Source organism: Mobula birostris, chromosome 16, assembly GCF_030028105.1.
Source record: "Mobula birostris isolate sMobBir1 chromosome 16, sMobBir1.hap1, whole genome shotgun sequence".
Classification (NCBI taxonomy): domain Eukaryota; kingdom Metazoa; phylum Chordata; class Chondrichthyes; order Myliobatiformes; family Myliobatidae; genus Mobula; species Mobula birostris.
Window position 1 is genome coordinate 23,271,096 of NC_092385.1, and position 26,753 is coordinate 23,297,848.

At 37.5% G+C, this 26,753-nt stretch overlaps 1 protein-coding gene across 2 annotated transcripts in view; it reads right to left on the reverse strand.

Annotated features, from left to right (window-relative positions):
• Nucleotides 1-26,753, reverse strand: part of LOC140210846 (ERC protein 2) — an 880,422-nt gene that overhangs the window by 181,802 nt on the left and 671,867 nt on the right. For both annotated transcript variants that reach the window (XM_072280109.1, XM_072280108.1), the window contains 2 exons: nucleotides 23,985-24,132; nucleotides 18,240-18,368 (listed from right to left, as the gene is read on the reverse strand). In XM_072280109.1, coding sequence (XP_072136210.1) covers nucleotides 18,240-18,368; nucleotides 23,985-24,132 — 277 coding nt within the window. The remainder of the gene's footprint in view (nucleotides 1-18,239; nucleotides 18,369-23,984; nucleotides 24,133-26,753) is intronic.

Consider the following 26,753-nt stretch of genomic DNA (forward strand, 5'->3'; position numbering starts at 1 on the left):
AATTTTTATGTAGCTCATTTGTGCTCCTATAGTATAATTTTTGATTTTCAAATCAGCAAGAGCTCAGTGCTTACTCATACTTGCTTTTTACTACAATCAGATGTGAATATACTGGTTAATACCACCCAGCTGCTGATCCTGAAAGGTTTCATATACTTAGCTCCCTCAGACATTTGATCCCCATCTCAGGTTTGATAATCCTCAACAAAATTAAACAAGAGTTTGTAAGATACCTTAGCATGAAATACCAGATGAACAACTGAACCAAAAAATATTTTAATCTGCACAACCTCTACTAAAGAAATTTTCAAGGACACACAGGGACACAGCATCGTGTACTCGAATCCTGGTACAAGTCCAGCAAAAAAATGGTGGTGCAGCAGGAATGCTGCAAGCTGTGGCTATTGACGTTGGAAGTTGGTGAGGCATTGGGGTGTGCTGGAATGGAAAAACTATATTGCCCCAATCTACCAAATCATGCAGGAAATTAGTAATACCATTTGCTAATTGTGAAAGAGGCATTAAAGGCAAATAACCAATGAAAAAAAATCAATGAGGTCATGGGTACAGGTCAATTGGACTTTTTGTAACATTAGGTATGAGTAGAATGTACATGGATGAGCTGAAGTTTATCAAGAGCAGATATGTGGATACTAGGTAATACAGCACTGGAACAGTTGAGGCTGGATATGGAAGGGGAGCTTCGAGTGATATTGGCATAAGGGTGAGCTAGATTATGCAGCTGGAAGTGGGGCAGATTTTCTGATATGGAGGATACAGTTAGGAAGTTCAACTCAATATCAGTAGCTTCAGAGAGATGAAGGAGAATTAGAAGAAAATGCAAGATGGTCATTATGTCATTTGCAAATTTGGTTGGAACCTTTTCAATGCTATTACACGATACTGATCTGACTAAAGAGACTCCAATTAAAAGTACATTAAAAAGGCACTGACTGGAGAGGAGACAATATCACAACATCTTGGAGAACTTTAAATAGCTGTAGAAAAGCATCGACTGTGTTTTTTTGAGAAGTGAGTTAATAATCAGGTCCTGTAAGGAAACAGAGCATCACCAAAGGAGACAAACCCAGTTACAAGGATGAATCCCAGTTTACTGGAAATTGAATCAAGAAGGAAGATCTCATAAAAGATGTGAGCATATGAGGAGTTAGGCTAGGGAAAAGAACAGCACAAAAAATCTTGATTCAAAACTAGAGCACAAGAATCTTGCGGGAGGTTTGATCTCATTAAGGGAAACAATGTGATCTTAGTGACAGAGGTCATGGGATTCACACAGGTTTTGGGCAAAACTACAGGGAAAAAGGGCCAGATGTCTGCAATGATAAATAATGGCAAAAGACAGAAGGTTAGGATCTTCTGTGGAAGCAGAAAACAAGATAAGATAGCATTTGATAGCACTAAATCACAATTGCAAACACCTTCATATCACTTACTAATGTTAATGAAAGTAAATATTCATAGTCTGACAGTTCCTATGTCTAATGATGACAATGCACCTCACTCACAGTATCAACTTAGCTTAAAACAGTAAATCAGCAAATTTGAAAAAAAAAGATTGCAGAACCTGGTACAACTTGGATTCCTAGAAGGATTATATAAATGAATTGGCACGCAAGCTTTAATGTCAATAATCTCTTTAAAATTCTGGCCCTGAAGTAAGTGTGATTAAAGTTCTGAACAGTTTTTGCATGGATATTACCCCTCTACTTAAAATGCTATCTGAGCAATAGTCCAAATTTTGTGCTTCAACAAAGTCATTTTGTATATCCAGTACAACAAACTGACTGTGGCAAAACATTTCATGATTGCGTATCTGTCCACTAATTCAGGGAGAGGTGCTTTTGCAACTTGCAACAGGTTGTTCTTGAAACATTTACCTTCAGAGCTCTCAGGTTGCAAAGTAGGTAAACCTAGTTTTATGGGGCTGCGGTATTAGTTTGCAAGAGTGAATGGAAGCAACAAGAGGACAATAAATTAGTGGTGAGATAGTAGATGAATTCAAGAGACAGGTTTATGTCCTGATGAAGGGTATCAGCCTGGAATGTTAAATCCTTATTTTTTTCCATAGATGCTGCCTGACCCACCAAGTTCCCCCAGAATTTTGTGTGTGTTACACTGGATTTCCAACATCTGCAGAATCTCTTGTGTTTAAGAAACAGCAGGATGAATTTAAAGCAAATATGCTCTTACTAAGAAAAAGCGAAGGATTCCCAGTCTGGGCCCCCTTGAATGTCAAGGATCATACAGAGTATGACAAGAGAAAAAATGGAATCTTAAGGCAGATGTCTAGGGATCAACTCTGCAGAAAGTTTAGGGGGCAATGTAGAAATGGAAGAATGTTATAGTCCCAAAAGAATGTTTTTTTTTACCTTCAAACAAGAGGAATGATACAAAAACTTCAGTTAAGGAAGAATGGTGTGAAATACTGTAAACAAGGAGGGTGAATATTAAGCAAATCCATGTCCTTAGACCCAGAAAAAAGTGTTAATCCTGGTTTTGCTTTTAAGAAAAACAAGGGAGTGATGGCTCCGATCACTCTCCAATTCTCAGCCTAAAGGTGTAGAGTGAAGGAAAATTGTTAAACTGATATTCTCGTTCTAAAGAAAAAGGATCAGATAAAGTAGTTTCAGGTTGAGCACCCTATCTTGGCAGAGGGCTAAATAAAGTTGAGGTAGCAAAAGTCATTATTTAGAAAGGACACAGATGAAGCAAGGACAGTCAGCATGGATTTGTAAAAGACTAACTTGATTGAAAATATTGAAGAAGTCATAAAACTGGATGATGAGAGCAGAAAATTTGTTGTAGCTTACACAGTTTAGTACCAACAAGATCACAGATGGCATCCAGAGGAAAACGGCAAATTGGAACCACAAATGGCCCTGTGTTCACGTGTTTCCCCAAAGATTATTTGTAGTGGTCTTCTGTAATCCCATGATTTCTGTAGTAAATTTATCAATGATTTGCATATAAATGCAGGAACATTGAAACAAATGATACCAAAATGATACTGTCCTTGCTTCATCTGTGTCTTTTCTAAGCAGTTGATAGAAAGCAAGCTCTATGCTGCAGGAAGATACAGCTAATTGGTCACATGGGCAAAATAGTGGCAAATTGAATTCAATCTAGAGAGACTTATGAACAAGCACAATTAGGCAAACAAGGGAAAAGGAACAGAGAATAAACTTTATAGGCATGTGGGAGTACAGAATAGCCGAAGGGCCTTGAAATGCATGCCCAGAATATCTGAAATTAGATAAAGTGGCTAAGGAGAGATACAGCATATTATGATTGTTGTAAAATCACACGATCTGGGAGGAGGGATGTATAGACCATTTGCTTAGTAAGCTACCGGTAATTTAGGTATATGGTCAGTTAAAGTCACTGCATTATAGACAGGGCAAGATGTGATTGGAGAAAGTGCAAAGCAAATCTATAAGGATTTTATAAAGACTGGTGAACTTCTACGCAGAGAGATTGATTGGCTGTGCTGAAGGAAGCTTAACTGATGTTCAAAGGGTGTAGATTGTGATAATATTTCCTTCATCAGCAAGGACAATAATTAAGGAACACATTTTTGAATAATGTTGGGGAGAAACTAAATACACCAAGAGAATGGCAGGGTCTGGAACTGAGTGTCTGAAGGATTGATGTAGTCAGAAACAGGCATTGCATTAAAATATAATTGATGACCATTCAGTATGCCTTAATCAACAGGCTAATAGACAGAGCTGAGCAGTTGAAATGGTCTAAATAGCCCTTTTTTTGGCAGCAAGGCTGAATTATCTCCATCTATGTTGTTGGATCCAACTCTTCAATTGTTATTTTCTTTACAGCTTGGCAATTAATTATCTGCTTGCATTTTATATAACTACTCATATACATGTAACAGTTCAGTATGTTTCCTTTGCATTTTTCAGTGTGTCCCCTAGTGGTTACATTTGTATGATTCTGGAAAGCTCTGGTGCTGAATTATTTGAATAGGGGGTTTCTAATTGGTTAACTCTTATCTGCAAATTGGAATGGATTTTTTCTTACCTATGGAGTATACAAATAGATGACCACAAGGCTGCATCATCTTTTGTCTTTGTCTTTTTCTTTTGATTCTCCCTCTCTTCAATAAGCAGACCTTTTTCGCTGTCCGTTTTCAACTCTCTTTGTTCTACTAACACTTAATAAAACAATCATGAAGCAACAAGTTTTGTGCCTCTTTCCAGACTTCTGAAAGAACCTTAGATTAACATCAAAATCCAACAATGCCATATATTTTTTTTAAATTTCTTGCCAGTTTCTTATAGTCATAGAGTTATACAGCAAGGAGCAAGGTCCTTCAATCCAACTTCTTTATGTGAACTAAGCTAGTTTCAGTTGTCTGTCCAAATATATTTTAAATTTTGTAAGTGAACCTGCTTCTACCACTTCACCTGGCAGTACATTCCACCACCATTCCGTGTCATAAACTTGCCTCTCAGATCTCTTTTGAATCTTTTCCCTCTCACATTAAACCTAGGTTTAGAACCGAACTCTTCCCGCCCCCCCCCCACAAAAGGTTGTGACTATCTACCATATCTATGTTTCTCATGATTTTATAAGCCTTTTCATGGGAACCTCTGAGCTTCCTTCGCTCCAGGGAAAACAGCCCCAGCCTATACAGTCTCTCCTTATAATTCAAGCAAAATAATTATTTTTGTATGTTGATTGAGTGTAGGAGTATTTCATAATAAGATCAAAGTGAAGTTGTTCTTTGAAGAATTTAATTTTATGATTATTTCAGCAGAACTCACAGCTTTCGAAAAGTATAGGGTTAATAACATGAAGCTTCTAAGTTGCATATTTCAGACCAGAGATTGAAAATACATTTAAAGAATAAGTTTCTAGAGGTGCACAATCCTTGCCTTTGCAAACCTTCACATTACCTACCTATGACCTCTTGGCTTACAGAAGATGATGGAAATATAATTTTTCTTTCCTTAAAATCATACAAGACAAATGTGCACAATTCAAATGGGAGTAGGAACAGTGTTCATTTACAGGAAAAGTTTGCACAGTTATGCAAATTGTTGATCATTTGTCAACTGTTCAAATATGAAATATAATCTCAAAAATGTTAAACACACCTTAACGATCCCTGGCCTACCATCTAAAACCAGACACAACACAGACTGTATTAAAGCTTTTCCCTCTTGATAAAAAAATCATCTGAAGAAGCGTATTTAAAGCTTAAGTGGCATACAGAATTATGTACAAAAGGAGCACGAGTGGTTCTTTTAGTCCCTCAAGCCTGCCCCACCATTCAAAATAATCATGGCAAATCTGTCCCAAGCCTCAGCTCCTCTTCTATGTCACTTCCATACAGCTTTCAATTCCCTGATGTTTTGGAAAATTGTCAATCTTCTCTTTCAATATTTTAAGTGGTCTAGTCCCCATAACCCTTTAGGGTTGAGAATTCCAGATGTTAACACACTCTACAAGATGAAGTTCCTGCCGAACGGTCTCAGCCTGAAACGTCCACTATACTTTTTTTCCATTGATGCTTCCTGGCCTGCTGAGTTCCTCCAGCATTTTGTGTGTGTTGTTGAGATGGTCCTGTGCAGTTTTAAATAATTGCCCCCTTGTCTTGTAACTATACATCTTCATTCAAAGTTCAAAGTAAATTCATTATCAAAGAACATATATGTCATCATACAACCCTGAGATTCATTTTCTTGCAGGCAATCACAGTAAATACAAGAAACACAGTAGAATCAATGAAAGAGCACAACAATGGACAACAACCAATGTACAAGAAAACTGAACATTTAAAAAAGATGAAACATAGAAACATAGAAAACATACAGCACAATACAGGCCCTTCGGCCCACAAAGCTGTGTCGGACATGTCTCTACCTTAGAACTACCTAGGCTTTACCCTAGGTAACAATAAAGATAACAATAAATAAATAAACAAACAAACAATAAATATTGAGAACAAGTTGAAGGGTCCTTCAAAAAGAGCCCATAGGTTAAGGCCGCTCCTACTCGTAAAAACATCTCAAAATTTACTCTGTCATACTTCCTTTGGAGTTTGTACATTTTGATAATATTACCCCTCATTCTTCTAAACACTATAGTAACTATATTTAACTTCTTTTTATACATGTATTATAGGGCAATCCACTCATTCCAAGAACTAGCTTAGTGAATATCCTTTGGACTGCCTCGAGTGCCAGTACATCTTTTCTTAAATAAGGGACCAGAACCATGCACAATACTCCATGTGCTGCCTCACCAACAACCTGTTCAGTTGCAGTTAAACTCCAACCGACAAGCAATAAAGAACAATATGCCATTTCAGTCTTTAATTGTTTGCTAAACATTATGCAATTTTTTTTGTGTGAATCATGGACAAGAATACCCATACCCCTCTATACTTCACTCATTTGCAATTTCTCTCCGTTAACAGCTGCTTTTTGATTCTTCCTACTGAAATGCATGACTGCACATTTTTTTACATTAAATTCTATTTGCCAACTTTTCATTCACTCACTCAAGTTACCTATCACAGTTGCAGAGCCCAAGTATCATTATCACAGCATGCCCTGTACCTATATTCCTGTCATGAACAAACTTTGATACTTTACACACTACTCTTTCCTCCAAGTTATTGATATAGGCAGTAAATAATTGAGGGCCAAGTAGTAATAGTTGGGGCATCTCACTAATCTCTCTAGTCTGGAAAAAAACTCTTATGCTAACTCTCTCCCTTCTGTGTAATAAGCAGTCTTCAGTATATCTCAACATGCCTGGCCACCTCACTAAACTGTAAGCTCTAATTTTGTGTACTAGTGTTTTACACGGCCCCTTATCTAATACCTTCTCATCTGAGTAAAAGTAAACATGAGGGGGAGGCCCTGGAATTTCTTGTGCAGCACCAATGAGCACTTCTGTTCTGGATAGTAGACAATAAAAACGTTACATTCCTGGGACACTGCTAGGCCTAAATTCTCTTCCTAGTAGATTTAACATGAAATGGAAGCCACAAAGACAGGTTGTCAAGAATGCAACTGGGCTCCAAAACATGATTTACATATTGAAAAGAATCCATTCCTGACTTCCAGCAAGCATGTTGTTCACCTAATAAATTAATTCTGAAATCCATGGAAAGGCATGTGAAAAAGGGATCACTCCTGAAGCATTTTAACTGCATCCTCATGTCAGAGAAAAATGTATTACTCTCTAACATTTTCAAGACTTAATTCATCTGAAGAAGAAAATGCAAATATATATCTATACTTAGTCCATAACAACATCATTTTATTATTATGCAGTAAACTTATTTTCCATTGGACATTGATACAAGAAAAAAAAGAACCAAACCCTGTAACTGACACCTCCTGACACAAGAATGGAATTTCACGATCAGATGAGAGCTCAACTATTCGTATAACACCAAGATTAAACACCAATTCAAAATAAGTCTCTACAAGAATCTCTGGTTTCACAGACCATAAAAATCCCTGCACAAGCAACATCAAACTGTCAAAACAAATTTGTATTAAAATTCTTGAGGAGTACAGAGACGGATGTCTGTAGTAACCTTAATACTTTTTCTGTTTTCTTTTATTATGATTCAATTTCCAAAAGAGACAGGAAATTAGAATTAATTTGTGATTTTTGTAATAGTGCAATCTTTATTTTTCATGTGTAGCATTTAAAAATGAACTGTAAGTTATACAACTGCCGTATTCCCTGAATGTGGTTCAGTAAAATAACCACTCTACAATTTCAACTTAATTTCCACCTTTTCAAATCAATAGAAAAAACGTTAAGAGATGATGCACATTGATGTTTTTGAATACAGATGCACAAAATTGGTGTAAACATCAACCATGTGTTTAACTGATGGCACATTTAAAAATATAGGTTAACTCAACACATACTTTTAACAGCAAATTTAGGCATAATCATCTTCAGTATCAGGCACTAATTACTATAGTGGAAAATATACATGCTGTTTTTAATCAAAAACATTTCAATAAAAACTCTCCTGATCAAGAAGGATCAAAGGAGTTGGGTACAAATCTATGGGGAAAATAGGTTTTAATTCGATTAGGTGAACAATTTGTACCTGGCAAGGATCTCCTATGTAAAACTGTCAACTAACTTCCCTGGTATTGGCAATTAAACCTAATTTTCCTTCCTATTCTGAATCTGTTTCCTCACACTATTCCTTTCTAGACATCCTATTCTGCCATGCAGAATCATCTTTAGAAAATGCAAGAATTTTGCCACCAGGAAATGCCATACAATAATATATTTGGCTAGCAGTGCACTCCTTCATTGGAATGTATGTCATTTAATTATTGCTTTTCCAATGCCTTAAGTATTACTTTTATTCACACTGCTAGAATTACTATAGTGAATACTTTCTCACCTGCATTGCCACAAAATCAGTTTCAAATTCACATTTCTTTAGAAGCAATGTGGAAAGAGAGAGATGGTGACACAGGAACAACAAAGAGAGAACACACACAAAGAAACATTGCACAAAGAGCAGAGTATTTGAGCATTACAGCATCCAGTGCAATCTGATCTGAGAAGAGAAAATCCAGGCTCTCACCCCTCAGAACAAAACTGTAGCTTTGGTTCATGTGTACTGTTACGCCCATATGCCCTCCTCATCATCCTATTGGCCGATGTGTTTGAGGACATGCATGGCAGCATTGGAATGAAACAAAGAGAGGGTTAGTCAGTTTGACACATTAGGACATTTTTATCTCTGTTGGTTGAAAATGTGAGTTTGTTTAAAATAGACAGCCGGCAGCTTCAGCACAAAGATAAACAAACATACAGATTGTCTACCGAGACAATTTCACCTCTTTGGAACCTACTAAACAGAAGCCAAAGCAAAAACAAGCAGAATCCATTTGACTGAAGTACTTACCCAGTAAAAGAGTTTAGAATTTGAAGGATGTTTCTTGATTGTTTAGTAATCCCTGTATACTCTCTAACAAACAATTGGTATGCTCATAAAATCATATCCCAACAAAGGCAAATATTAAGCAGGCTTAGACTATGACATTTCTTGATATGCAGTTTTAAAAAAAATTGTTCTGACGCAATTCCTCAGAACTTAAACAACAAATTGCAACTCTGAGTTAATTCTAGAAACTCTCATTAAAAGGAAATGATGGGGGGGTGGGATAAGCTTAATGGATATACAGAATACAGATCATGAATTCACAAAGGTGCAATCATGAATTATTAATCTTCAATTACAGAACACCAACTCTGTTCTAATTCAGTCAACATATGTTTCCTCCTGTTTCGATTTGCATTAACTTCTCTTAGGTCCATTTTCAATGTCAGGATTTACCTGCTTGCAAAAATAGATTATCAGACAGCCTAGAAAAGTGTGCAAAAAACAATTAAATATTCTTAAGGATTAGCAGTAACTTGAAAATGCATCCTGCAAAACAAGAGATCCTTTTAATTTCTGTTAAATTAATAATGTCCTTTCTTAATAGCTAACATCAAAATATATTGTTAATATGAAATTCAGCTGAGCCAAAAGAAACTCGCATGTCAAAATAAATAAAATAACTACATCAATCTCATTCACTCCAACAAACATTGTACTTTTTTTTCATTTAGAAGCTTCAGGCACATGTGCTCCCATGGCTACCTGGGTCAAAGGTGAATAATATAAGGAAGACACGTAGAAATTTAAATGGATCTTTAGCCATGGATTGGTTAGACCATTGCCACAATGGAGAGATCAATGTGAACACGCAGCTTAACGGATTCGGACTTTCAACAAGCAGCATGTCAAATTATTGCCTTTAGGTGTAGACTGTGAGAACTATAGCTGTTCTAGTATTTCACTAAAAAAATGAAGATAAACACATACAGATTTAATCACAGCAGCATTAGGTGACGGATGACCCAGCTACGAGCTTCTATGAACTAACTGCAATTACCTTCTTCTGCCACTTAGCAATGGATTGGCAAATTAATCACTTGCTTCTAGTGAAATAAGGAATGCCCATTTCACACTTAAATACCTATCTTGTTACAGCATCAGATCAGTTTGCTTTAATCTCTACTCAGAATGCCACAGATCTACTTTGGGCTTTAGCAATATTGTTCCAAAAGAATATTTTTGCCTTACTTTTGAAAAGTAGAACATTTTTAAAAGAGTGTAAAATAATCTTATTGGGATTTAGTCACTGTGTTGAATATCCTTTCAAAGTAGCCTAGAGAAAAAAGAACTAAAGTTGCAATTATTATGGAGAACTACAAATTCTTTAGCCTGCAACCCATCAACCTGAACACCAGAAGAAATGGTAAGTCCCATGAAACCGCACAAAGCCTTTCTTTTTATAAAGAAGCTGTAATTTTCAGATCATTCTCTTCCATTTCCAGTTTTGATCAGCACAAACCATTAAATTCTGAAGTAAATTCCACTGAGTAATGCAGCATGGCAAGTTAAAAAAAACCTGAAATTTATAAAAAATTATGGAATTAACAATCAAATGGTCTTTGGTCTGATTTTGTTTTAAAAGATTGATCATTTATTCCCATAGTCTCACTGTCAACTCTTGGAACATTTAAAATCAGACTCTATTTACCCATTTTCCCCAATTTTGTTCAATGCATTCAAAAAAATATATCAAACTGCTACCTTGAAAATATAGGTGACTTACATAAATGAAATCATAAGTCCTTCGGCTCCATCATAGTTTGAACATTAAGAAAACACTTTTCCTCATTTCTGTCAAAGCTACTGGGAATAATTTGCTGTTAAATGTTATTTTTGAATTAGGATCTTCATATTCTTTATGCTGAAGGCCTAGAAATTATGAAGAAATGAAAGCTGGATGCTCAGAATGGGATATCTTTAAAGGGAAGTGCATCTAGATGCAAGATAAAAACATAATCATAAAGGTGTCTGCACTACAATTTTCAGCGAACAGAGCTACATTATAATCCTTATTAACTTTGCATTTGCCTATTGGATGCTTGCAGTATTCTGCTCAGAGGACAGCTAATTTCCTATGTTATTACAGAATTCACTTTATAAAGTTTGATAGAGTGTCTGCAAACTGGGCAATATAAAAATATGGCATTGCATTGGATTGGTGTCATGCTATACTTCATTCAAGTGGTATGATAATAAGAAAAGGTTCCACACATGATGGTTTAGTGCAACCGGGAATCAGACTGAAATATGACCCCCAACTACACACTGTAATCTTTCTATGTAAGTACCATCTGGAAAGAAATGTGAACTTGATAATGGTAGCTTTCAATATTCTAGTTCTGCTTGTTATCTGAATACAGACCAAGCTGTAGTGGTGGTGTTACAAAATATTAGGAAGGTGTGATGGTCTTCTTGAATTTGTTCAGGAGAATGTTTTGCAACTGGGAAATTATAGTATCATGCAATAAGGCCATATTAGATTAGAAATGAATAATGAGGCAAATTTATTTAACAGTCTACCAATTGTTAACACGAGTATAGCACAGGGACAACTGGTAGAACTTACAGCATGACACTCAGGTTCAATCCCGACCTTGGTTTGCTGCCCACGAAGTTTGCACGTTCTCCCTGTGAGCATGTGAATTTCCTTTGGGTGCTCCAATTTTCTCCTACAGGCAAAAATGTACAGGCTGGTAGGCTAATTGGCCAGTGTAAGTTGCTCCCAGTGTGTAGGTGAGTGGTAACATGTGGGCAAATCTGATGAGAACATGGGGACAATAAAAGATGGGATTAATGTTTGTGTAAATAGGCGTTTGTTGACCGTTATGAACTTGGTGGACCAAAAGGTTGGATTCCATATTGTATCTTTCTTTGACTTTGACCAATAGCAAACATTACATGATCAACGTCAATGCCATTTACAGAAAAGCAAAAAAAAAATTATTGTTTGCTAAGATTTAGTTTGATCTAACTTTAAATATAACAAGACAGGGCTATTCACTAGCTAATTAGTCAACAGATGAGTTTAAAAAAAAAATCTCTGAAAGGCAGTTAAATAGTCTGAAACTGATCCATTATATTGCACAAGGGAGGAAAGACTCCATTTGCCAAAATAAGTCATTATTAATGAAAGAAATCAAGGAAAAAATGAAACAAAATTTGAAAGGAAAAAAATGCAAAGAGCAAACACAGATTTTGGCAGACGGTAAAGAAAAAAATGAAATAAAAGTGTAAAAGAATATGTATGAACTAGATAATGGAAATATAAATATTAATTTGCATGGGATATCAAAGCCAACAGAGAAAAGATCTTTGCCTATATTAGGGGAAAGAGAGGGTTAGGAACCCCAGGGAGGTCTGCTATCAGTAATTTAAATGAAAATAAGGAAATGATGGACATTTTGCATAATTACTGCATCAGACTAAGCAGACTGGGCTTATGCTCTCTTCATTTAAAAGAATGAGAGGTGATTTCATTCAAATGTACAAAATTTTTATATGGCTTGAAAGGGTAGTTGCAGATTTGATACAAAATTCCCCCTAGTTGAGGTGTCCAGAACTTCAAGTTATTCTCGCAATGAGTTGGCCACTTGGGGCAAATGAGAATCTCCTACATTCAGTTGATTGAGGATATTTAGAATTGTCTGTCTAAAGAGGGCTGTGGAGACCCAGTTTTTGTGCATTTTCAAGACTGAGACCTTACGACTATGAAACATGCAAGCAGAATTAGGCAATTCGGCCTATTGAGTCTGCTCCACCATTCGACTGTGGCTGACTTATTTTTTCTCTCAACCCCAGTATCCTGCCTTCTCTCCTGAATTTTTGGTCCCCTTACTAATCAAGAACCCATCAAACTCCGCTTTAAATATACCCACTCACCTGACCTCCACAGGTGTCTGTGACAATGAATTCCACAGATTCACTACCTAGTGACTAAAGAAATTCCTCCTCATCACTGTTCTAAATGCACAGTGGGCTGTGCGCTCAGGAAAAAGACTCTCCCACTATTGTAGATATCCTCTGCACATCACCTCCACCTTGGCCTCTTAATAATCTATAGGTTTCAATGACATATCCCCTCAATCTTCCAAACTCCACCGAGTACAAATGCTGAGCCATCAAACACTCCTCATACATTAACCCTTTCATTCCCGAGATCATCCTTATCAACCTCTTCTGGATTCTCCCCAATGCCAGCACATCCTTTATTAGATATGGGGCCCAAAACTACTAAGAGTAGTCCAAATGTGGTCTGACCAATGCCTTTTAAAACTTCAGCATTACATTATAAACACAAGAGATTCTGCAGACGCTGAAAATCCAGAGTTACACACACAAAATGCTAGAGGAACACAGCAGGTCATGCAGCATCTATGGAAATTAATAGGTAATCGATGTTTTGGGCTGAGACCTCTCATCAGGACTGGAGAGGATAAGGCCAGAATAAGAAGGTGGGGGGAGGAGGGTAAGGAGTACAGCTAGAAGGTGATAGGTGAAGCCAGGTGGGTGGGGAAGGGAGTAAGAAGCAGAGAAGTGATAGGTGGAAAAGTTAAATAGCTGGAGAAGAAGGAATCTGAAAGGAGAGGACAGGTGGACCTTAGGAGAAAGGGAAGGAGGAAAAGCATCAGGGGACGGTGAAAGGCAGGTGAAGAAGAGAGGTGAGAGTAAAATGAGATGTTACTCTTTCAACCTGAGAATGACCTCATCATGACAGTAGACCATGGACTGATATGTTGGATTGGGAGTGGGGTTTGGAATTAAAATGGTTGGCTTGTCAAGCACCTTCACTCTAGTGCTCCTGATACGGCCTCCTCTATATTGAGGACCCGCTTTGTTGAGCACGTTCACTCCATCCGATAAAAGCAGGATTTCCCAGCAGATATATCATTTCCATTGCTGCAACCTGACCTGCTGAGTTCCTCCAGCATTTTGCACAGAATTCATCTTGAGTTGGACACCACGGTAGCTTAACAGTTAGCGCAACGTTATTACAGCTTAGCGCATCAGAGTTCAATCCCGGCTTCCTCTGTAAGGAATTTGTACGTCTTGCCCATGGAATGTGTGGGTTTTCTTTGGGTGGTCCAGTTTCCTCCCACAGTCCAAAGACGTACCGGTTAGTGGGTTAATTGGTCATTGTAAGTTGTTCCGTGATCAGACAAGGGTTAAAATCGAAGGGCCAGAAGGGCCTATTCTGCACGATATCTCTAAGTAAAAGACATATAATCGAATGCCTTCCCTACTACCAACTCAACCTGCAAGTTAACATTTAGGGAAACCTGTGCATCCTTTGTACCTTTGCACCTCCAATTTCTAAATTCACTTCCCATTTAGAAAATATTGGTAGTAGCTTTTATTCCTACTACCAACATGCATGACCATATACTTCCCTACACCGTATTCCATCTGCTACTTCGTTGCCCATTCTCCTAAGCTGTCCAAGTCCTTCTGCAGGCTTCCTGCTTTTTTAACATAGCTCGCTCCTCCACCTATCTTTGTATCATCTGCAAAATGGGCCACTAAACCTTAAATTCTATCATCCAGATCATTAACATATAAGCTGAAATGTAGCAGACCCAGCACGCACTTCACTAGTCACTGGCAGCCAACCAGAAAAGGCTTCCTTTATTCCCACTCTTTGCCTTCTATCAGTTAGCCAATCTTCTGTCTATGCAAGAGTCTTTCCTGTAATAATACAGGCCCTTATCTTGTTTAGCAGCCTAATATGTCAAAGGCCTTCTGAAGAGAAAACAAGTAAACAACATCAACTGACTCTCCCTTTGTCAATGCTGCCTATTATTTCTTCAAAGAATTCCAACAGATTTGTCGGAGATTTCCCCTCAAGGGAATCATGCTGACTTTGCCGTATTTCATCATAGCCTTCAAGGTATCCCAACATCTCAATCTTAATAATGGACTTTGACATCTTTCCAACCACCAAAAATCAGTCTACAATTTCCTGTCTTTTGCCTCCCTCCAATCTTAAAGAGTGGAGCGACATTTGCAATTTTCCCATTCCTCAGAACCATTTCAGAATCCAGCGATTATTGAAAGATCACCACTGATGCCTTCACAATCGATTCAACTATCTCTTTCAGACCCCTCAGGTTTATTCTATCTAGTCACATTAGTCACTTATCTACCTTCGGACCTTGTAGCTTCCCATGCACTTTCTCCTGCGTAATAGCAACTGAAACTTTCGAATATCTGGCATACTGTTGGTGTCTTCCACATTGAATCCTGATGCAAAATACATTCAGTTCGTCCACCATTTCTTTATCCCCCATTACTACCTCTCCAGTGTCTTTTTCGACTGGTCCAACATCCACTCTTGCCTCTCTTTTATTCTTTACAGATCTGCAAAAAGTTGATATCCTGTTATATGTTATTGGCTAGCTTACCTTCATATTTCATCTTTTCTCTCATTATTATTTTTTATTTGCCTTCTCTTGGTGTTTAAAAAGCTTCCCACCCTCTTTCGCTTTTATGATGTCTTTGACTTCCTTGTCAGCCATGGTTGCCTTCTTTTTTAGAATGAACTGATCCTGCATCTTTTGAATTGCTTCTAAAAACTCCAGCCATTGCTCCTCTACTACCATCCTTGTGTGTCCCTTTCAATCAACTTTAGGTACTCTCTCATGCCTCTGTAGTTCCCATTACTCTACTATAATACTGATACATTTGATTTTAGTTTCTCCCTAACAAACTGCAGGATTAATTTTTATCATGCTATGATCACTGCCTCTGAAGAGTTCCTTTACACTAAACTCTCAAATCAAATCTAGTTCATTACACAACACCCAATTTAGAACTGCTTTTCGCTTGTGGGATCAACCACGTTGCTCTAAAATGCCATCTCATAGGCATCTACAAATTCCTTCTCATGGGATTTTCACAACCTGATTTTCCCAATCTACTTGCGTATTAAAATACCCCATGACCATCATAACATTGCCCTTTTTACATGCCTTTTCTACCTCCTATCATAATTTTTACCTGACATTCTGGCTAATCCCTGGAAGCCTGCAAATAAGTCCCATTATGGTCTTTTTACCCTTGCAGTTTCTCAACTCTACCCACAATGACTCTACTCCTTCTGATCCTACATCACTTCTTTCTTAGGATTTGGTTTCATGTTTTGCCAACAAAGCCACCTTACCCCTCTTCCCACCTGCATGTCCTTTTGAAATGATGTGTATCCTTGGATCTTAAGCTCCCAGCTGTGATCTTCTTTCAGTAATGACTCAGTGATGCCCACAATCTCATATCTGCAAATTTCTAAATGCTCTACAAGATTAATACATTATTATGTATACTGAGTGCATTCAAATATAACACCTTCAACACTGAATTCATCATCCTTTTCAATTTTGTCTCCATGTTACCTGGAATTAAATCTTATTTTTCAGTCAGGAGACTTTCGTAACCTCTCCTGCACTCTCTATTTCTTTTACTCTTTCCCTGTTTTTCAAAAGCGTTGAACACCCCCCACCCCAGTAAGCCACATCCACAGTTCTAGTTATGCAATGTGCCAGGATCCTGGTCCCAGCGTCATTCAGATGGAGTCCATCCCATTGGAATAGCTCCCTCCTTCTCAATACCGGTTTCAATGTTCCATGAATTCCAACCCACTTCTCTTAATCCAATCTCTGAGCCACAAATTTCGCACTCTGATCTTATTAACCTGTGCCAATTTGCATATGACTCAGGTAACAAACCAGAGATTATTGTGCTTTTGGTTGTGTGCTTTAATTTTGTTCCTAACTGCTCAAATTCCCTCAGCAGGATCTCTACCAATGCCGTTGGTACCCACATGACCTATGACAACTGGATCATTTCACTCCCACTCCAAATTCCTCTGCGGGTCAGAGGAGGTGTCCTGTATTAAGGCACCGGGCAGACAAAACACCCCTTCGGAATCTTGGTCCTTGCCACAGAGAACTGTGTCTACTCCAAAGAGGAATTAAAGGCATTAAGTGAAGTCTGGTCACTACCTTGCCACAATCACTATAAACATTGCACAGAGTCAAAGCACTACATGGGTTATGCCTTTTCCTATCTTTTTATATTATACCCTATGTTCCCTTGAGAATATAAAGTTTAAACTCATCAGACATCAAGAAATACAAATTGGAAGAGACCTCGTACTTAAAGAAATACAGTGCAGCAAACTGCAATCCATCTTTATAAATAAGCAAGAACTGCAGGAATATTATGGGTGATGAGTTTTGGAGGGCAAATTTAGGGCAGATGCAAGAAGGATTTTTGAGACCAAGAAATTGGGTTCATCTGGGAAACAAATGGAAGATTGTCAAATTGACATTCTCAAAGGATAAAATCAGATAGACTTGAAAGGTGTTCAAACGAGTTTGACACATGAACTCATGCAACCTATACATTTATTATTCTTCATGCATTGTGTCAACCGAAATATTATCAACGCCTCTGTACTTGTGAACCAGGGCACATTCTACTGACTACCATAAATATGATATTGATGCTGCATGATTAAACTTACATTCAAGGCCATTAACTGAAAATATAACTTGAAATCTGAATAATAGTTGAACAACCAAATTGGAATTAAACTAATTTTCCTCATTACCTAGGCAGAAGAAGATAACCTTTTCCTAAGTCTTCAGCTACAGGTTACAGGTAACCAATGAAAGAACAGTTCACACAAAAGAAAAGGCAAAGACATTTCCACAATATAATTGAAAACATCAGAATCCTGAAAGGAACACATTTTGAAATACAGTGGTTTACCAACAAAATGAATACATGTAGCAGCATATTTCACAGAAGTCCATTTTATCAGCAAATAAAACCATTAAATTAGCTAGATATTGTAAGTGCTAATCCTTTGAGAAACAATTTTAATATTAAAGTACATGTTTACAATTCCAGCATGAGCCATGCATAGTAATTGTTTGAGGGATTAGGAACAAATTGTCACTGTATGCATCAGTAATAGGAAAATAAGTAAATCATCTTGACAAGTGAGTGTAAATAACATGCAACACCATATTTACATTATAGGGCAACACTGACAAAGACTAGCCTTTCATTTCCTCAAATGTAGCTGCTGGGACTATTCAGGTGGAAGAAAAGTACAGATAGCAAGCACGCAATAAATTTGCCTTGCTGACTGAAATGAAGAGCAATTATGATAATGGTTGAGCATACATTATTTATGGTTGGTCCTAACTTTTCTAACTTGACTTGGAAGTAAAATGGAATTTAACATATAGCTGGTACTCACCTGATCAGGAGAGGGCCTGTGGTTACTGTGCTGTGATCTTGCCGGTGAACGATGGTGGTGGTGGTGATGGTGATGGTGGTGATGATCATCATCATAATTATCCGCCATGAGTTTCATCCGATTTTGTGTCTAAGGAAAGAAAAGGAATTAATTAAAGTCTAATTTTTCCACAAGTTATAACAGGATACAAGCTAAAATGCCTTTGAAATCGAAATCAATCCAAAGCATAGCCAATTGCTAAAACAAATGAAGTAATGAAAAGAAGCATGCTTAAATTCTGCATAATTTTGTACTTTCATTCTATAAAAGCTCCACTAAAGAAAGAGAGAGTAAACAGTCCATTAACAGCCAATGCTTGTCCTGCAAATTACGGCAATGCAACTGGTATACAGGTTGTCATGCAAAAACAGTCTTAACAAAAATATATAGTTGTAGGAAAGCAATATCTCAGTCAAAATAGGGAAAGCTTTCATTTAATCACATTCAAAAGCAAATCCTTGAATTAGATCATCTTGCTTTGGCAAGTTGAGGTTAACCTGGTTAATGAAAATTAATCCTAGAAAATATTAGCAAGAAAATAATACTGCATAGTTTATTCATTCAGAAAGCTACAATATACAACAATAGCTTCTACCATAAGCCTGGGGTGTGTATCCAGAGCATCAATCATTTGTATGCTTTCTTCCATCTGGAAACAGGGTACAGCATTAGCACTAGATTCAATGCTGACTACCATTAGAAACAATATGCAGTGACTCTTTAAGCTTTTATTCTTCCTAAGTTTTATGTCATCCTAAAAAGACAGATTATCAATTAGAAAATATCTGAAAATAATTTCCTATTATAATTCCATAACTGTAATTTTATTTAGCACATTGGTTCATGGTTAACTCATTCACTTACCAGTTGCAAATAGTTAAGTAAAAACAGAAAATATAGGAAATTCTCAGTGGAGGGAGAAAGGTAGAGTTAACATTTCAGGTCTATGGTCTTTCCTCAGGCAGATCGTGACATGCACACTCTACCTTCTCCCTCAGAAAAAAGCTCCTTGATCAGTTTTCTGTTTTTATTTCAGATCCCTCAGACATGGCTGTGCTCATTATTATGCAGCAAGATCTCACAGTGAATTATTAGGCCAGTCTCAGGTGAATCTTACATTACGGTCTACAGACTTGAGCATAGATGGTGTTGAAAGCATAATAGAGGAAGCAATTGAGTTTGTACTTGGAGGTGTTTTTCTAGATGAAAGATTAGAGAAGAGGGAATTCTTAGTATCAGGTTTAGGAACAGCTCCCCTTTCCCTGTGATATAGAATGAAAGGCATGTCAATCCATGGGCTACTCTTGTGCCAAGATGAGGCCACCCTCAGGTTGGAGGAGCAACACCTTATATTCTGTCTGGGTAGCCTCCAACCTGATGGCATGAATATCGGTTTCTCCTTCCAGTAAAATAATTTTACCCTCCCTATCCCCTCTTCTTCTATTCCCTACTCTGACCTCTCACCTCTTCTCACTTGCCTATCACCTCCCCGGGTCTCCTCCTCCTTCTTTTTCTCGTATGATCCACTCTCCTCTCCTATCAGATTTCTTCTTCTCCAGCCCTTCATCTTTCCAATCCACCAGGCTTCACCTATTACCTTCTAGTTATCTTCCTTCCCTTCCCCATCCCACTTTTTTTATTTTGGCATCTTCATTTTCAGTCCTAAAGAAGGGTTACAGCCCGAAACATTGATGTTTTTCCCTCTCCATAGATGCCGCCTGACCTGCTGAGTTCCTCCAGCATTTTCTGTGTGTTACTTTGGATTTCCAGCATTTGCAGACTTTCTCGTGTTTATGACAGCCATGGAGTTAGGGAAAAGTTGAACTTGTGAATGGTGAGAGAAATGAAGGTTCTGCTGAAAGGAATGGGAAACATAGCAAGGCTGGATAGTAGCTGGATCCCATACTCAAACCAGACACACTGTACCTGAACTGAAACCGAAAAGGCATCATTTTTACAGTCAGATTAGGTTACTCAAACTTGACAAAAATTAACTTTATAAGAATGGTTCCAAGGATGAAGGGTTTCAGCTGGAAGAATAGCCTTGAGAACCTGAAGTTGTTTTCCAGAGGGCAGTTAAAGTTCAGAGGAAAATTGATGGCGAAGTGAAAAACCTTGACAAATTTCGATAGCCTGAAAATAAGAGGAACTGCTCACTCTTATTAATAGAAAGGCCATGGTCCAGAAGTTACAGTTTTAGAATGATTCACAAACTATCCAGCTGTATCATAAGGAAAAATTATTTTACAATACAAGTGGTTATGATTTGGAGTCCACCGTCCAAAAATATGGAAACTTTAAGATTCAAATGTGACTTTTAACAGGAAATGGGATAAACATGTTAAGGTTAAAACTGTGAGGTTATGGAGCAAGAGCATTAAGATAGGACTGAATGGATTGTCCCACAGACCACTGGTATGGACTCAATAGTTTGGATGGCATCCATCAATGCTGCACCAATTCCATGATTCTACTGATTTCCCATTGTCTCAGCTCATCTTGCCCCAATCCAGTGACTGAAAGGTTTGCCTTCAATCTAAGTCAGAACGCTTTGCGTTTGGCATTTGCTTCCACAGTCACCTATATTTCTGGTAATTAGCAGCAGCAAATCTCTGGCATTGACATAATTTGGCATGTACAACCATTTATACTATGCAAATTCCTTTCCAATTCTCCATTTCCTCCTCTTTGCCCTTTATCACTGCTTTTCTGTCCCACCCCCTTTCTTCACCTTTTGCTCACATCCAATTTTTGTCTTCCTTTCAACTGCAAGTTTGGAACTTGCTGCACTGCCTCTCACGGACCTGCAAATTCAAAATGAACTTGGATATGAGAGTGAGAGAGAAAGAGAGAGAGAGCAAGAGAGAAAGAAATGGGAATTACAGGGGATGAAGACAAGGAAAAGGAAAGAATGATTAAGCAAATTAAATAGAGAGAATTATCTACAATGTGATTACAGATGATGCAAGTATTTTTTCTAAATGGATGTGGGGGGAGACTGTGAAACATGGTAACAATTTGTAATTTGTTGGCAGTGAGTGGAAGGACAAGGATGGATAAGATTTGATCAGTAAGAGACAAATCTGATTTATAAAGCAGCTAACTGTTGTTCTTAATGAAGTGGAGGCAAACACTCTGGTGGACTCTGCGGGATACAAGAGAGGTTGCAAGGGTAGCTGTGGGATTATTCAAGAGGATTTCAGAGCTGGGATGCTGCAGAGATGAGCTGAGTTCAGGGAAGTGGAGAGAGACAGGAAGTGTAAATATGAAGTACTGAGGGGAGAAATTAAAGTGCCATACCAAGGTGAAATGAATAGGAGTCTGAAGAGGTGGCAACACAACAAGGACGATGGAGAAAAAAAGAAGCACCATTGAATGAAAGTGGGTCTATAATTACAATCAAAATGAATTGTTCTCAGCCACCTTCTGCTGCAATCAAATGAACACTGGACTGCACCTCACCAGAGTCAAGGGGACAAAGAAACAGCAGTACAATGTCACAAGTATCAGATATAAGACAGAACCAGAGGCAGCATAAAGCACTCAATATTGTTGAGCAAGCTTAACATTTGGATATTTACATCATATCTACACTCACTATCAGTGTTCTGACTAGATGGCTAGTCTCTAGTGACCTTTTTTCATCTGGGTTCTATGATATGTGGGAATAAATATTTCACAAGAACCCTTAGAATAGTTTTCAGGATTCCATACACTTTAGTTTTGCAAAGTCTCCCTACACCTTGCTGTGTAGAGAAAGCACAGAGCAGACAATACTACACACTTCAACTCTGAGAAAAACAGCAGGAAATAAAGGGCTAAGCCGAATTTTACTGCCAAGGCAGTTCTAAATGTCATTCCCATGAGTTGTCAGATTCTTCAACCACAGCAAAACTGTGTTCACCAAGGCGTACAAAAACTTGTTTGCCTGTGAAACATTAAAAAAAGTTACTGCTAATCTTATGCATGTAACTATAATACTGTTGATCATTAAGAAACAAAGTCATACATTCTAATATAAATAGGAAATGAATTCTGAGACTGAGATTTGTTCTGTGTAGCAACACAGTCACTTCAAGTACTGAAGGTTAAAACTGAACCTCACAATAATGGAATTCTGTCTCGCCTCTGGATAATGTGCAAAGAGACAGCATCAGAGACTGGGATATCAAAACCAGGAATGCACAGAAATGACTGAGTGGATTGTTGATGCTGCTGGAACTTCACAGAATACCAGCAGCATCACTACCAATTCTGTGGATTGTGGTGAAATTGCAGAAAGCATGTAGTGTACTACCAGGTGGAGATCCTCGATAAACTTTTGATCTCTTGGAATGCAATGTCATAGAAAAACTTGAAAATGAAATTGGCTATTCATCGCCTGAACATAAAGTATAAAGCGATAGTTCCAACATCTGCAGTATTTCTCATGCAAGTGATAAGCTCGTTCTGATTTGGATACACCTAAAAGATTAATCAACCTTTTGCATTTGCAGAATTTGTTGTTTTATTTCTAACTAGCCTCAGTATATTACCACTTGGGAAATGATTTTACTTCAGGCTCTTCATAAAAGCTGCAATCAAAAAAAAATACAATCCATTTTGGAAATAATTCCCACATTTTCCCCCAAATCAATAATTTGCTATTAAGATTCAAAACCAAATAAATAAGTGCAGCAACTTTGTAAGAATAAAGTGATACTTAAATGACTTGGAGAGCAATCAAGATATAACTTATTTGAAAGATACTATGTAAAGTGGGGTGTTGCTACAACAAATGTCAACAAGTAGTCTACCCAACTAAGTAAACCCAATTAAGTAAAACGTGCTCTAAACAGAGTAACATTAAGCACAATAAACCTTTGCACATAAAAGTTATTTTCATGTTTAATGTACAGTTTAACTTTTTTTATTTATTAAACTCATCCTCTAAATACAGGTGACATCAGATTGCACTCTTTCCACTGTGCCACTTTCACACTTTTTAAATATCTTTTTCTGCAACAAGCATCATTATGCTTACACAAGCTTTGCAATATCCAATTACCTGTAGCTGGTCTCTCAGCAGGTCCCTATACTGGAATCCTCAACTTTAAACAAATTACAAATCTAGTGGGCAACAACAACATTTTTGGATCAAATCCTTTTCTTTCTGGGTCAATTGTGCCTGCATCAAGAAACTGTTCTAAGTAAAAGGAGGTATTATGGGACCTTTATTTTGGCTCACTTGTATCTTTCAGATTCTTTAAAGGTTTGAGGTAAGCCAGCTTGATGTGGAGATCCTGCATGAATGATACACCTTTTCAGATCAGAAAAGAAAGTTAAAATGAACTATTGCAAAATACTATCAATGTTGTTTTTTTCAGTGGAGACTGGGGTTAAAATCTGGACCCAAATATATATGTACAGTAGCACTGAATGGTGACATTTCAGAAATGGAGTGAAAACGTACAACCATCATTGCAAGTCCAGTGCAAACAACAGAGGGCAAATTTCTACACTCCAATGCCATTTTATCCTTTCAATATTTGTTTTCAGGCACCTTTAGTATGTGTTAATGTGAATTCAAGTAGTTACTACATTTCACGCATTCCATTTACCTTTCACTAAATAATTTTGACTATAACTCCCACCATACTCAAGGTTCATAGGCTGGAAAAAAATCTAATGTTAAAAGATGCCCTTTCTAATAAAATAACAACTTGCCTGCTGTTTCAGCTGTTGCACAAGTCTGTCCTTCTCACGTTTAAGAGCAATCACTTCATCTTGTGTCTTTTTCTTTTTGGAGGCAGACAATTCTAATAAGGCAATGTTTGCATCCTTCTCACTGATCGCTGCCAGCAGTGCTTCTTGTCTGCAACAAAAATCAGTTTCGTCAATGCATTATCATTGTTACCTATCAGCGCTAAAGATAAATCACCAGGTGAGATTTTACTTCAAGTACTTGTATGAAAAGTTCGTATCCTCATTTCTTCAAATAAATCCTTGCCAGAGCATGGTAATCTATCTTCTGATTTCAAGTTTAACATCTCCAAACCCAAGAAAATAACCATTCACACTCAATAAGAATGGACAGTCACAACAGGTTGCTCCTTATGCACTTGTGGAGCATTTTTTCTAAAATACAGTAGATTCCAGTGAATTGGACTATTGGCTAGTCGAGGAAGCCACTTAGAGTCATAGAGAAGTACAGCAGAAAACAGGGCCTTTGGCCCATCTATTCCATGCCAAACCGTTTAAACTGTCTCCTCCCGTTGATCTGCACTGGGATCATAACTCTCTATACCCTACCATCTATGAACCTATCCAAATTTCACTTAAACACTGAAACTGAGCTCACATGCACCACTTGCCCTGACAGCTCATTCCGCACACTCATGACCCTCTGAATGAAGAAGTTTCCCTCATGCTCCCATTAAACTTTTCACCTTTCACCCTTAACCCATGACCTCTGGTTGTAGTCCCACCCAACCTCAGTGGAAAAAGCTTGCTTGTATGTATCCTATCTATACCCCTCATACTTATTTGTGACAACTCTTAAAGAACAAAAACTAATCAAGAAAATAGGCCAGGATTCACTTCCTTTATTTGGAAACTTACACCTTTTGGTGCAGGAGACAGTTGCCAAACAGTTCCTAATGAGCGTCAGTAGCTTGCACCTGTGTGGCCGACAGACACTGTGCTTAGAGCAAACAGTTTTTAAAATAGGGTTGGTCTCATGTGCTTGTGTTTTTTTGTCGCTGATAGTTGGCGAGAAATAAGCAAAAGGCAATTCAGAACTGTTTTGCTCACTGCAGTTTCAAGCATTCAGACTTGGAGATACTAGAAACAGCCCGGAGTGAAAATGAAACAATTCAACAAGTTAGGCACTACGAAGAATTTGACAGTATTGACAATCATCTTGAATGTTATAACGAAAATTAAGATTTGGAGGATGCAGTTGTCAAAAGCACTGTTTGAAGGCAGTCCATTATCTACACCAGGTGTCTGCACTGATTTTGTTCATTTACAGTCAATCAAAAGAACACAGCAGTGTACACTGGATGAATTCCTCCACTGATAGCTATTAGGAACTAATGTACAGTTTTATAGTACTGTAGTGGTATTAGTAGTGTTCTAAATTGTTCTGTATTTCACTAAGTACATAATTTGTTTCTCAGTTAAATGGTAGTTTGTCTTTTTTATACGTTATTAACTATTTCCATGAAACTTTGGCTAATTGGAGCAGCCATTTAACTGGCCCAAAATGTACTGGTCCCGATGTGTCCCAATTAACCAGCATCCACTGCAATTGTATTAATGCATTCAACAGCAGCTTACACATAGTGCTGCGTTGTTGGCCTGTACCCACTGAAATCTTCAGATGAATGCTAGGTCAGCAAAATGGAAATAACTTGCAGTGTAAGGCCTGAAGAAACTGCTGTGTGAAACAATGAAAGTGCCACATTGATATAGTAATAGGTACTCCATTGAGACTGAAAATGAATTAAGAATTGAATTAATCTGTAAGGAGTACAGCATTACTTTTGGTTGTGTAATCCTAATCCTGAAAAGTATTTTTGGACCCAAAGTGTCCCAACTAATTCTCTAGTGCTGACATCCCCTACCATGCAATAAATTCAACAATTTCAATTAATCAGTTTTTTGTATTGATTTGTATCAGAGTGAGTCTATTCTTATGCAAGGCCATCAATCTTTACTGTTTTTCTCTCACTTCAGATGCTGACTGACCTGCTGAGAATTTCCTGCTTTTCAGTTTATTTCCTTTTTCCAATATCTGCAATGTTTTCTCTCTTTCTCCTTCACTCTTTTCATTATTCTTCTTTCAGCATCTCAACCAACTACACTTAAAAAAACCTCTGCCACCCTAACTTGTGTCATTAAATCTTTCTTAGTCATTAAACTGTCACCTTTACCCTCTATATACTTTACAGGCACAAAAACATTTACATTAATGGATCATTTTCTATTAAATCGCAGTGTTTCTGGGTATTTCATTTGAAAATTAATATTTGCCAAATCACAATACTTAGGTAAAAAGTTAAAAGAAATTAAATATACTGCATCATTGTATATTAATTTTTAGTACATTTTTCTCTCTTTGTTCACAGAACATAGAGACTATTTCAAGTTTAAGATAAGTAGAGTAACATCTAGAGATTTAGAAAGATTATGCTTGCAAATCAGTTGGCCTCTTTCCAGTGGCCAGCAGATAATATGACCTTGGGGTGCTTTGTCAATTTCTTTTTGAAAACAAAATCTAAAATAAGGAATAGGTCTGCTTCACACCTATCTCATGAGGCACTAAAGCTTTGTTGGGGCCCAAAGTGATTTTTTATTAACTGCTAAAATCAAACCTAATTGACACAATGTTAAGTGCTTTCTAGTCCTTACAATCCACACATCGTATTCTAAATCTTTCCCACATATTTTGCCAGTATTCCTGGGAACTTAAATAAAAAGTGAATTTAAGAC